At 32.8% G+C, this 14369-nt stretch overlaps 1 protein-coding gene across 1 annotated transcript; it reads right to left on the minus strand.

The window, feature by feature from the left end:
* Positions 1 to 464: 464 nt before the first annotated feature.
* On the minus strand, positions 465 to 1112 carry LOC139198043 (protein FAR1-RELATED SEQUENCE 5-like). Its single transcript, XM_070826286.1, has one exon. The coding sequence runs from the start codon at positions 1110 to 1112 to the stop codon at positions 465 to 467; it is 648 nt and encodes a 215-aa protein (XP_070682387.1).
* Between the last annotated feature and the right edge of the window lie 13257 nt (positions 1113 to 14369).

Below are 14369 nucleotides of genomic sequence, written 5' to 3' on the forward strand. Positions count from 1 at the left end.
ATATGGCTAAGTCTCAAAGCTTCTGATTCTTCTTTATCATCATCTGTCACCAAACTTTTAAAATCTATTATCCTAAATTTGTTTGCTTCTTGCTTCCATCGCGGCAAAATAAAAAGTTCAGGTATTGTATCAACATCCAAGCGGACAAATACTTTCAACAAGTGTCTGCAAAGTATTCCAACAAACTCAAAATTTTGGCATTCACACGTACCTTCATGCGTTTGCACATTTAGCTTCATCACAAACTCTTCTTGCTCTCCAAGTTTTGATTTCACTACGTATGCATGATATTCATTGTCACGTGGCATTTCTTCAACTTTGTACCGATTGACTTTACTCCATTCATCCTTGAATTTATTGAATACATTTCTAGTATACAAACTTGCTGCATGTTGCAAAAGAAATTCTCCTTCATTGACAATACGATACTTGTGTTCTGATTCAAAATCTTTGTCACTTTCTCTTTACATAATCTTCTTCAGTGCTTGTTCATATTTGACGACAAACTCACTAAGATTTGTTGTTGGTGTGACAAATCCATCAAAAAAGGAATTAATACCCTCACTACGTCTAGTAGTATTCATTCCTGCAAAAAATATTCTACGATTATAAACAAGAACCCAAGAAGAACACATCTCATATAAACTTTTTAGCCACTCATCATTCTCCAACCCATCTTCTTTCATCAAGGCCATCCACTTTACTTCAAAATCATCGATCTTATATGTCTTCCGAGTACATTTTTTCATCTCAATCTTGAACTTGGCCTTCTTAAAGTACACATGTGATAACTTTTCAGCAAACTTCTTCTTGATATGCCATAGGCATAATCGATGATGAGTGTTTGGAAAAACCTTGGCAATTGCTCCTTTCATTGCCAAGTCTTGTTCAGTAATAATTGTAATCGGATGACGTCCTCCTATTGCTTCAAGCCATGTCTCAAACAACCATAAAAAGGTAACTTTTGTCTCATCTTGTAAATGTGCACATCCAAACTGTATTGACTGCCAATGGTGGTTTACTCCAGTGAATGGTGCAAAAGGCATATCATACTTGTTTGTCCTGTAGGTTGTATCGAATGTAACAACATCACCAAAATAGTGATAAGCCATGCGGGACCGAGCATCCACCCAAAAGAAATTAGTTGCTCTTCTATTTTCATCACATTGGATTGCATAAAAAAATGAGGATTTTCAGCTTGCTTTTTCTTGAAATAAGTAAGCACTGACTGAGCATCACATCCATCTAGTTGTCTATGTTGGACATTTCTCAAGTGGTTATAGCAATCTCTTTTGTTAAAGCCAATATGTGTGCCACCAAAAATTGAAGAAACTTTTGCAATTGGCAAATTTTCTTCATGAAATGTTTCAGTGAGAACTCTAGCAGCTTTGGGCATAACTTTATTTAACTTCATTTTCATTCTTCTTTCTGGTGTAACTGGTTTGTGGTTGTGAATGTCTTTGAACACTGAAAATTTCCATTTGTTTGACCATCTATCATGTACGATTCGCATACTTGCTTTACACCCACATTTCACTGTAGAACAATTCTTATTCATTTTCTTCATATTCTCAATCTCACATGTTTCCCTATCTTCATTCTCTTCTAAAGTCTCATGTACTATATTTCTCAAGACATGTTTCCCTTGATGTGCACAAACAAATTGTCTACTTGTTATATTGTCTGAACGACTTCTTGTCTTGGATGAAGATTGAGTTCGAATCCAAAATCCCTCTTGTCGGCCATAATCTTGATAATAGTTTCTAGCCTCTTCCATTGTGTCAAAAAGCATCCCTACATATGGAGTTTTCAAGCCTTTTGAATTCTCATTTGGAATACATGTTTCATCATTCTCGACTTGAACTGTGTCTTGTACCTATTAACGTATATTAATCATGCTTAATGATCCAAGTTAAAAAAAATACATGATAAATATATGCTTAGTGAACTACGGACATAAACGCTAATTAGAAAAAGCAACTATAAACTTTTATTAAAATAAATACTAAAGGATATTAAATTGAGTATGTTTGTACCATACTTGACCAATCCCGAAACTACTGAGCACCGGTCAACGTTATACCGTCAAGGACCCAGAAGAGCTTCCCTTCAACCAGGAGGCCAATCACAATGCGACACGTGTCAACATCATAAGCCAATCATAGCTCGACATGTGTCAACATCAGAAGCCAATCACAACACGACACGTGTCAATGTTAGAACAAAACTAGAAACTCTCTTCTATAAATAGGGATCATTCTCCCACAATAATCTCTAATGTCATTTTGTACTAAACTATTCACTAGAACTCACAAAATGAGAGCTTGAACCTATGTATTTGTGTAAACCCTTCACAATTAATGAGAACTCCTCTACTCCGTGGACGTAGCCGATCTGGGTGAACCACGTACATCTTGTGTTTGCTTCCCTGTCCCTATTCATTTACGTACTTATCTTCACAAGTGATTGAAGCAACCAAGTGAAGGTCACAAACCTGACACTTTCTGTTGTACCAAAGTCCTCGCTGATTTTGTGCATCAACAGAGTACATACTGGAGACATGGAGGGAGAGTTTGATGCAAAATCTTCCACGCTCTCTGCCATTTTGAACAAGAATAGATTAGAAATGAATTGAGTGATAATGAAAAAGAAAAGCTTATTAGGTTTGCATAGGAAGAAGGAGTAACGTAATTAGGGTTTTTGTTCTTGTTCTTCATCGATTATTAGAAATAAATGAGAGAGAGAGAGAGAGATTTGATTAAAATACTTTCCCCACAAATAGGAGTAGATGACAGCAAGAATTCAAATATGGTTATTAGACTATGCCAATCCTATCCTAGATTGCTATAGGTAATTAGGACTCGTATGTGCCGCGCATAACGCTAGTCTTTACATGATTGTAGTACTAGAGTGTATATCATTGTTACACCCTGTTTAGGATAAAACTTGAACTTTGGGCTAAAAAGGAGGTTAGCCCAAAAAAAGGTCCAGAAGGAGGAAGAGTCCAAGGCCCAGTCGAAGCCCAGAAGAAAGAAAGAGCCTTTTTCCCGACTAAGTGCAAATCACTCAAGCCACATGCTCACCTACCTAAAGGTCAAGTGATGTAGACCAGCTAGCTAATCAACCCAAAAGTACTTTATAATGGCAGGACAAGTAAAAAGCTGATGAGTCACTACCCTTTATAGGCATTCGGGCAAGATTGAAGCTACAGACAGCCAAGCCTAACCGTCTATAAAAGGAGAAAGGAAAATCAGAAACAAGGACACTCAATCAAACAAACAAATACACAAACTCTGCTCAAGCCAGATTTGCATACGAAGCTATAGTCAACACCAAGCCCTCATCCTTTTCGGGATCAACCTTCACCAAAAAGCTTTTGTAAAAGCTATGCTACCCTGTCTAAATCTTGTTGTAGTATCGATTCCCTTATGTAAACTCATATTCCAATCTCCCATTCTAGCACTCAAACCTTTTGTAAATCACAAAGAGAGGAAGTTGCAAGACGATCAGCCTTGCCCGACCTTCTTTGTTTTTGTCTTTTCATTCATAAATCTAGTAATATGATGTATATTTCCATATGCATCCAAGTTATTTCTAGCCAGTTTATGATTAAAAGACTTCTAAGTTCTAACCATTCGGGCAAACAAGATTGATCAATTAAAAGTCCTTGGTCTCAAGGCATAAAAAAGAACCTTATGTGGACTTAACCCATATACGACAGTCCTTGATAACAAGAAGTCTGAAGTTACTTGGGGCGCAAGTAATTAGCCTATTTCTTAGTTTTAATTCTGTTATATCATGATTGCTACAGAACGCTTGAGTATAGAATTAATTCTGATGGGAAGCCTCAAGGCCTATACCTAAGGCCCAACAAAGGCACCTAACAACATTCGTTCTGCTCTGATTAGTTTTGATTGGAAACCTTAAGGCCTACACCTAAGGCCCCACAAAGGCACATTTCATTACTAAACTCGGGCATATTTAATCAAACTAAACATCTGTTTTACATCTGTCATGTTAAAGATGGCATGGCACGCCTGAACACCTAAAGGTTAATTTTGATTGTGAGCTTCAAGGCCTACACCTAAGGCTCCACAAAGGCACCTTTCAGGATTAACTCTGTCTTTCTCTTACAGTCCGCCAATAAGCAGAAGCCTGACATACAATATCAACCGGCGCCAAACCTCTCGGGGAGCTGTGTGCTCGTTGGCCAGGAAACGTCCCCATTGGATATTCCTCAAGACGAACACACCCAGTCTTGTTCATGTCAAAATAACTCTGCATGAACTCGTGTGTCAGCATGTGTCGATGAGCACTCGATATGATATGTTTGCTTATGCGAGATAAAGTGATTACTGATGTCATGTATTTATTTACGAATTTTATGACGTATTGTAGTCTTGAGATATTGCAGGCTAGTATTTTAATACTATACGTATTATGTATATTTTAGAAACTATACTTGTTTTACAGTGAGGGGTTATAATGTTTTCAAAATATTTTTTATCAAACTTTATTTTAGGCCCTTTCACCCTTATTTTTTGCCCATCCAGGCTTTAGTAGCTAAGCTTTCGTGTCGACAAAGACTCTTGACAAATCTTGATATAGGTGGTTACCTTCGATGGTATAATTCTCATCCTACTTTACTGTACTTTACTTATGCTCTGACATCACGTATGACATGAGTTCATTTCCGCTCACCAACGGACTTTTATATTTAGGCACTTTTAGGTTTAAATTTATTCACATTTTCCATATCACTACATTTTATGGCTTCATCACCCTCTGAATGTCGGCCAACATAACTCTATTCGGAGTCCAGATGGACATTCTCGGTCGGGGTGTATCAGTAGTTTTGTACCTGGGAGTTGTCAAACTAAAACCTATATAACACTTTAGTCGTCAATAAAAAAAATCCAAATATTCAGCATGTCTAATAATTACTAAAAGTTCATCTTAAGTCTTAGAATTCAGTAGCAACCAAATGAAAACCATTTAACGATTCAATAGCCAACAATCGAAAATTTTTAAAATATTCGGTTGCTTTCTGCTCAAAATTGGATGTCCATTATGAGCCCCAATGTGTACTTTAGTAAATTAGGAAATATATTAGGCTTTTTTTGTTAGCAACCCACATAAAGTTGAACACACCCCAAATTAAAACTAATATTAAATGACTTACATACCCTACTATGTAATGACAATTTTGACCATATAAGACTAAAAAATAAAATCTAAATACACCCTAAATCACTTTTAATATATTATTTATGTTCTTCAATTCTTAAAACTCCTCTCATCCTCCATTGTAGAATAAAACCCTAACCAATGAAAGTACAAAAACATTGATTGAGAAAAATTATTTAAGATGAATGGAACTAGGCCTGGCAAATGGGTCGTGTTTGTCGTGTTCGTGTTTTTTTCGTGTAACACCTGTTATCTTAACGGGTCGTGTTGTGTCACACTCGTTATCTTAACGGATCCTTAACAGGTCGGGTCAAAACGATATATTTACTAACACTTAGAGTTTATTTATACTTTCATTAAGTATAACATAAGATTTTGGGATATCCACTAGTGTAAATATTTTAAATTGAAGATCGAATTCATTCATTGTATTCATCTAGGGTCAAGGAGTGTAGCTGTAAAAAATCATCAAAATCAAAGTTAAAATAACCGTTAAATTGTGATTTTTTGTTTATAACCGTCAAAAAGTTTTGTCCTATTACTTGATCTCTGAATGTTTGTTTTTTGCAATTTTTGGCATATGCGATCTTGAAGTATATACAAATATGTTTGATGGTTGGATCGTGGAAACTAGTTTCGTAGAATGTGTATCCCATCAAAACAATAGATTCACTAACACTTAAGAGTTTATTCATACTTTCATTAAGTATAACATAAGATTTTGTGGTATCTATTAGTGTAAATATTTTAAATTGAAGATAGAATTCATTCATTGTATTCATAGGGTCAATGAGTGTAGCTATAAAAAAATCATCAAAATTGGAGTTAAAATAACCGTTAAATCATGATTTTCGTTGATAACCGTCTAAAAGTTTTGTTTCGTTACTTGATCTTTGAATGTTTTTTTTTTGCCATTTTTTGCTGATGCAATCTCGAAGCATATACAAACAAGTTTGATGGTTGGATCGTTGAAATTAGTTTCATAGAATGCGTATCCCATCAAAACAATAGATTCACTAACACTTAAGAGTTTATTCATACTTTCATCAAGTATAACATAAGATTTTGTGGTATCCACAAGTGTAAATATTTTAAATTGAAGATCAAATTCATTCATTGTATTCATATAGGGTCAAGGAGTGTAGCTATAGAAAATCATCAAAATCAAAGTTAAAATAACCGTTAAATCATGATTTTTTGTTTATAATCGTCTAAAAGTTTTGTCCTGTTACTTGATCTCTGAATGTTTATTTTTTGCAAATTTTGGCATATACGATCTTGAAGTATATACAAATATGTTTGACGGTTGGATCATTGAAACAAGTTTTGTAGAATGTGTATCCCATCAAAACAATAGATTCACTAACACTTAAAAGTTTATTCATACTTTCATTAAGTATAACATAAGATTTTGTAGTATCTATTAATGTAAGTATTTTAAATTGAAGATGTAATTCATTCATTGTATTCATATAGGGTCAAGGAGTGTAGTTGTAAAAAATCATCAAAATCGGAGTTAAAATAACCGTTAAATCGTGATTTTTCGTTGATAACTGTCGAAAAGTTTTGTCCCGTTACTTGATCTCTGAATGTTTTTTTTTTTGTAATTTTTTATTGATGCGATTTCGAAGCATATACAAACAAGTTTGACAGTTGGATCGTTGAAATTAGTTTCGTAGAATGCGTATCCTATCAAAATAATAGATTCACTAACATTTAAGAGTTTATTCATACTTTCATTAAATATAACATAAGATTTTGTGGTATCCACTAGTATAAATATTTTAAATTGAAGATTGAATTCATTCATTGTATTCATATAGGGTCAACGAGTGTAGTTGTAAAAAAATCATCATAATTGAAGTTAAAATAACCGTTAAATCATGATTTTTCATTGATAACCGTTGAAAAGTTTTGTCCCGTTACTTGATCTCTGAATGTTCGTTTTTTTTTTTCGATTTTTGGCGTATGTAATCTTGAAGCATATACAAACAAGTTTGACGGTTGGATCATTGAAATTAGTTTTGAAGAATGCGTATCTCATCAAAACGATATATTCACTAATACTTAGAGTTTATTTATACTTTCATTAAGTATAACATAAAATTTTGTGGTATCCACTAGGGTAAATATTTTAAATTGAAGATCGAATTCATTCACTGTATTCAATAGGGTCAAGGAGTGTAGTTGTAAAAAATCATCAAAATCAAAGTTAAAATAACCATTAAATTGTGATTTTTTGTTTATAACTGTCTAAAAGTTTTGTCTTGTTACTTAATCTCTGAATGTTCGTTTTTTTGCAATTTTTGGCATATGCAAACTTGAAGTATATACAAATATGTTTGATGGTTGAATCGTTGAAACTAGTTTCGTAGAATGTGTATCCTATCAAAACAATAGATTCACTAACACTTAAGAGTTTATTCATACTTTCATTAAGTATAACATAAGATTTTGTGGTATCTATGAGTGTAAATATTTTGAATTGAAGATAGAATTCATTCATTGTATTCATATAGGGTCAATGAGTGTAGCTGTAAAAAATCATCAAAATCAGAGTTAAAATAATCGTTAAATAGTGATTTTTCGTTGATAACCGTCGAAAAGTTTGTCCCGTTACTTGATCTCTGAATGTTTGTTTTTTGCGATTTTTTGCTGATGCGATCTCAAAGCATATACAAACAAGTTTGATGGTTGGATCGTTGAAATTAGTTTCGTAGAATGCGTATCCCACCAAAACAATAGATTCGCTAACAATTAAGAGTTTAATCATACTTTCATTAAGTATAACATAAGATTTTGTGGTATCTACTAGTATAAATATTTTAAATTGAAGATTGAATTCATTCATTGTATTCATATAGGGTCAAGGAGTGTAGCTGTAAAAAAATCATCAAAATTGAAGTTAAAATAATCGTTAAATCATGATTTTTCGTTGATAACCGTAAAAAAGTTTTGTCCCGTTACTTGATCTCTGAATGTTTGTTTTTTTTTCTTTTTCGATTTTTGGCGTATGCGATCTTGAAGCATATATAAACAAGTTTGACGATTGGATCATTGAAATTAGTTTCGTAGAATGCGTATCCCATCATAGCGATATATTTACTAATACTTAGAGTTTATTTATACTTTCATTAAGTATAACATAAGATTTTGTGGTATCCACTAATGTAAATATTTTAAATTGAAGATCAAATTCACTCATTGTATTCATATAGGGTCATGGAGTGTAGCTGTAAAAAAATCATCAAAATCAAAGTTAAAATAACCGTTAAATCGTGATTTTTTGTTTATAACCGTCTAAAAGTTTGTCATGTTACTTGATTTCTGAATGTTTCTTTTTTGCGATTTTTGGCATATGCGATCTTGAAGTATATTCAAATATGTTTGACGGTTGGATCGTTGAAACGAGTTTCGTAGAATGTGTATCCCATCAAAACAATAGTTTCACTAACACTTAAAAGTTTATTCATACTTTCATTAAGTATAACATAAGATTTTGTGGTATCTGTTAGTGTAAATATTTTAAATTGAAGATAGAATTCATTCATTGTATTCATATAGGGTCAAAGAATGTAGTTGTAAGAAATCATCAAAATAACCGTAAAATAGTGATATTTCGTTGATAACCGTCGAAAAGTTTTGTCCCGTTACTTGATCTCTGAATGTTTGTTTTTTGCGATTTTTTGCTGATACGATCTCGAAGCATATACAAACAAGTTTGAAGGTTGGATTGTTGAAATTAGTTTCGTAGAATTCGTATCCTATCAAGTTCAATGGTGTATATATATATATATATATATATATATATATATATATATATATTAGGTAGATTTAAATTTATTTATTTTGTACATATAACACTTAAGAAATTCAATGGTACGTATATTTAAGCCGATCCAATGGTCATTTTTAATATTTAATATATATATATATATATATATATATATATTTATGTAATTATTATAGGTTTTAGGGGTATAAAATTGTTAAATTAATATATATAATTATTATAGTATTTTTAGGATTATAAAATTAATATTTTGCTTGTCATGTATCGTGTTACCCACATGTATACCCGAACTAACTCGTTATCTTAACAGGTGCTTATCGGGTTACCTGGTAATGATCCGATTCGTTATCGTGTCGACCCGAACACCTGTTAATTTCGTGTCATGTCGTGTCAGGAATTGTCAGGCCTAAATGGAACACACAATTGATGTTTTGGAAACTTCATGTGAGGTAAGACTTTATATATGTCATTGTTTTAGTGATTTCAACAACATCTACCTACATATAAAGTGAGATAAGTCTTTCGACAAAGAGAAATCAGGTGAGGATTAGATTCATTTAATGACCGCTGAATCTTTAAGTAATCTGAATTTTGTGAAGGAAAAATTAGTATCCGGTCCCTAGTTACTAATATTCATTGACTGAAACCTTATTAGTTTTCAGATTTTGATCCAAGTCCCTAGCATTAATGTAATAATGAATTTACATGTCAGTTACATAATTTTTTAAAATAAAAATTAATCATTAATTTAGAATTTTAATACTCACACTTTATTAAACCCCTAACTAATTTTCAATTCAAAACATTTCCAAAATAAATAAATAAATAGAATAAGTTTGTACCATTTAGCTTTTTTTTTTTAAACAATGTTATCAATTCTTAAATATTATATGTACAAATTTGGTTATATGTAAAATGTACGTTTTTTATATATATATAAAAAATCTATTCATTTTTTTTTCTAATACATTTTTAAACTTATATGCGTACTTTTTTTTCTTTGATTTGAGAATGTATCCATGTCAAATTTAATCGAAGAAATTTACTAATGTTAATAAGCCTAATATCTATTTTTTGTTTTTTTGTTTGTGTGATTTTGAAGAATGTACCCATGTTTACACACACACACACACATACAAAATAGTATAATTTATATTTTAATATTTTTCCGACAAATTATGGTTTTTTTATTTAAAATTTCATTAATATAAACAACTATAAATTTCAAATCTTAATTTAAAAAATATAGTAACATACATAGAAATAAATTATCACATTAAATTCTGGGACTTCGATCAAAAGTTGAAAACCAACAAAGTTTCAGTCAAAGAATGTAGAATGTTCATAACTAAAGACCGCATCAAAAGTCTCCCTTTATCCACACTAAAACTGCAAAAGAATTGCTAGGTATACAAATTAAGTATCTACGGCCTGCCTATAGCAAGTTTCATAGTAGGCTTTTATTTTGCTTCCCATATACATGCGACTCCCAAGAAACAATAATATTTTGTTGTGTGTTCAAGGTCTTAACAGGAATTTAAGGTTGTATGTCATATCATTCAAAGTGCCTGCATCTGCACCATGGTCATGTAGAACGCTCTTCAATAGTGAGTCTTTATTAGTCAAAACCCTTGACACATGAGAACACTATGGGAAATATAGACACCAAATTTGCTCCTTAACTTATATCTCTTAATTGATTGTAAAACATTGTATCACATTATTGCAAGTCAGTTGCTCATGAGTTCATGACTAGGATGATATCAATTAGGATATGGTTGTCGCTGTTCATAGTAAATTTAAATAATATAAGTTAAAAAACAGACTAATAGTCAGCCAGATTCAAATTTTTTGTTCATCCAAGAGAGGTTAAACTTAAGCCAACTTTTCATTTTATTCGAGGAATAACCAAATATAGAAGTTAAGGACAATGATTTGTGGATCAACATAAGATAAAATTTGAAGGGCAAGTGGCAGGATGCATGAACGAGTGTCTGTGACTCCAATGCACCATTCGGCAGCAATAACTAAAGGAGATCATTATGTGGCTATCCCATCGAGAGACTTAGCCCACTTTCCCACCCCTTAGTGTAAGTAATACTACAAAGGTCACGCACTCTATGTGTGAGAAATATAATTTTTATTTTTATTTTTCTCAAATATTACTTTTAAATGTATTTATTTTTTTGGTTGGAGTTATGCACACATCAGAAAAAAAAAGTGTTGGTAGTTATGGAGAGGGAAGTTAAATGAGTTAGTCTACATTCCTAAAACCCATGGTGGTCTTCTCACTTCCCCTTTTGGCTACAAAGTCTCAAATTTAGTCTTTGAGGATGATTGCCTTATTTTTTGCCAAGACGACTACAAAGGGTGCCAGGAATGTTCTGGAGGTTTTAAATAATTTAGAAGATTCTTCGGGTCAACAAGTCAATTTCAACAAATCTTCTCTCAATTTCTCTACTAACACCAATAACCAAGCCAAAAATGAAATTGTTAATATTCTCCAAATTCAACATAAGGCTACCATTGATAAATGTCTAGGTATCCATAATATTGTCTTTTGGAAGGACCCTATGAATGGAAATGAACTGATCAGGAGGATTAAGCAAAAGCTTGTAGGTTGGAAGGCAAACACTCTTTCAAAGGCGGGGAGGCTTACTCTTGTTCCATCAAAGCATCTAGGTATGCCAAACCATGTTATGTCTTTCTTTAAATGTCCTCATAAACTAACTAGGAAATTAAATAAAGAACGCATACTTTTTTTTTTCTTGGGGTAATAATTGCAAATGTAACCTCGTGAGTTGGAAAAAAATATGTAGACCAAAAAATGTGGGTGGCTTAGGCATCAGGAATCTAAACCATTTCAACAAGGCGCGTCTTGATACGCTAGGGTGGAAGGTGCTCTTTGGTAATGATAACTGGTGGGTTAATATAGTCAGGAGGAAATACCTTAGGCATGATACCTTTTTAGAGACCAAAACTAAACAAAACCACTCACTAGCCTGGAAATGTATTTTGGGATCTAGAGACACTATTCTTAAGGGTATGAGGTGGGTGGTTGGGGATGGTAAAGACATTCTGTTTTAGATCCATCAATGGGTTTTTCCTCACCCATTTTTCCATCTCATACCAGAGAATCAAAGACATCAAATCCATTGGGATGCTAAGGTTGCATAGTTTATTGTTGGTGGTCATTGGGATAAAGACACTTTAAGTCAAGTGGTAGACAATTATATTGTTAACAAAATTTGTGACATTCTTATTCCTCTTACTCCTTCAAAGGACTCTGTTGTTTAGGGTCACTTGTTATGCTCGTAAATTCGCTATTATATATATATATATATCATAATAATTCTTCTTGTTTCACCTTTGTTTTAGTCTTCTATATAGGTTTTACATTATATTTGTGTTTTGTACGTTGTAACAATCAAAGAGTGCAAAAGGAGTTAAAAAAAGGCTTTTACAATCCTATGTCATCAGCACAGCCTGTGCAGATCAGCCGAGTTTGTGGGTTAAACTGTATTGACTCTGGAAGAACCAGTAGATGTGCCATATCTGTTTGGAAAGCCACGTATGTTTATTTTCCGTAGAATTTTATGGTTCTTGAATATCATTTTTCTAGATGGAGTTATGACAGTTTTAGTACATGAAGGTCGGGCTACGTGCTAATACGAAATTTTCTACAAATGTGTATCAATATGGCAGATTAAGGGAAGATTAAAATTCCTATTTATTAGGAGTTTTAACCAATTGAAGAAAGCCAAAAAGTCTGAGAGAAAGTAAATTAAAGGTTTGTGTTTTTTTTTTTTTTAATATAATGAGACTTTAAAACTCATTAAGCTTGATAAGGAAAAGAAGGCTAATTGCCTTGTCGGTTACAACTAGAAAGGGGATGAAGGAGGATCCCTAATCAGACCAACAGAGGGGACGTGAGATACAAAAAATAGAAAAACAAAAGAAAAAAAAAGATAGGCAGCAACAACCACCAAAAAAGAGGAGGCAGCCACGACATAAAGGAGAAAAAGGAAGGACCAGAGTACCGTTCTGCAATTCGTCATCAAAGAGTTTCTTCTTCTCCTTTTACTTTCTGTTTTGTTTGTCTTTGTTGCCCATTTACATTATGAGTAACTAAATTTCATAGTTGGGACTTGGTTGAAGTCCTAATCATGTTTCCTTGAGTATTTTCGATACACTTTTGTTACAAGACAATTTGTTGATGCTTTAGTGATTAATTCTAGTTTTAATTCCAATCTTATTGAGTTATTTTATGATTGATCACCATAGAATAACTTTGTAATTGAGTTTGTTACATGGGTAAATTTGGGTGATCGAGTCTTGTACCTATGCTGAGTAACAAGAGAACTAGTTACGGTTCTTGGAATTAATTATCACGAATAACCAGAATAGATACCATGTTCTAGGATTCGTGTGTTTGTCGATTTCCATTGTATTATGCTTTCTCGGAGTACAACTTAGTAGATACCATACTAAATACTTCGAGAATGAAAAGAGTTAGTGTAGACACCCATGCCTAATTTGTTTACGGAAATCAATAGCTTAAAGAGTAGATACCATGCCTTTAGGTTGACAAACATAAAGCATCAATAATCTGTTTTGTATCATAGTGTGTATCGGTTGCTTAGGCGAAAAAAAGTTAGAGATGGAAGTCAAAGTCCTAACCGTTCAAACATCATTTTCAAAACCTTTATTGCTAAATACTTTTATTTGCCTACGTTCTTTATATTGAGTTTTAATACTTAAACTTAAGACATCTCAAACTATTTTGTTAAACCTTTATGTGCATATTTGCTAGTTTTGTGAATTAATTAATTTAAATGGTTAGGAATCATAGTCTAGATACATATTAGTGCAATCCTCGTGGGAATGATCTCGTACTTGCTTTCTATACTATGTGTTTGAACTTGTGCACTTGCAAGTTTAAAACATGCGATTAGTAGCTTAATATTTAGGTTGCTAAATGCATAACAGTACTAAAGGTAGATTTTTGGTTAAATCTGCAACCTAGCTCCAAATAGAGGATCTTGGCCCTTCCCCAGTCCAAGGTCTTATAAATAATGTTTGGAAACAAATTTTACCTCCCAAAGTTAAGCTATTTGCATGGAGTCTCATCAAGGGTAAGTTACAAACTAGAAAGAAATTAAGCAAATTTATAACAAATATTGACGCCAAGTATCTGTTGTGCAACAGCCATGAAAAAGATCAAGAGTCCATTGTGCAACAACCATGAAGAAGATCAAGAGCATCTCCTTCTCCATTGTCAGTATGCTAAGCAAGTTTGGAGCTGCTTCAATGATATTTTGTTAACAAGTATTGATCCTAACCACAAGATTAGTGACTGGCTTAAAAGATTATCCCATCATAATAAGAA

The sequence above is a fragment of the Malus domestica genome, chromosome 08 (assembly GCF_042453785.1).
Source record: "Malus domestica chromosome 08, GDT2T_hap1".
Taxonomy (NCBI): domain Eukaryota; kingdom Viridiplantae; phylum Streptophyta; class Magnoliopsida; order Rosales; family Rosaceae; genus Malus; species Malus domestica.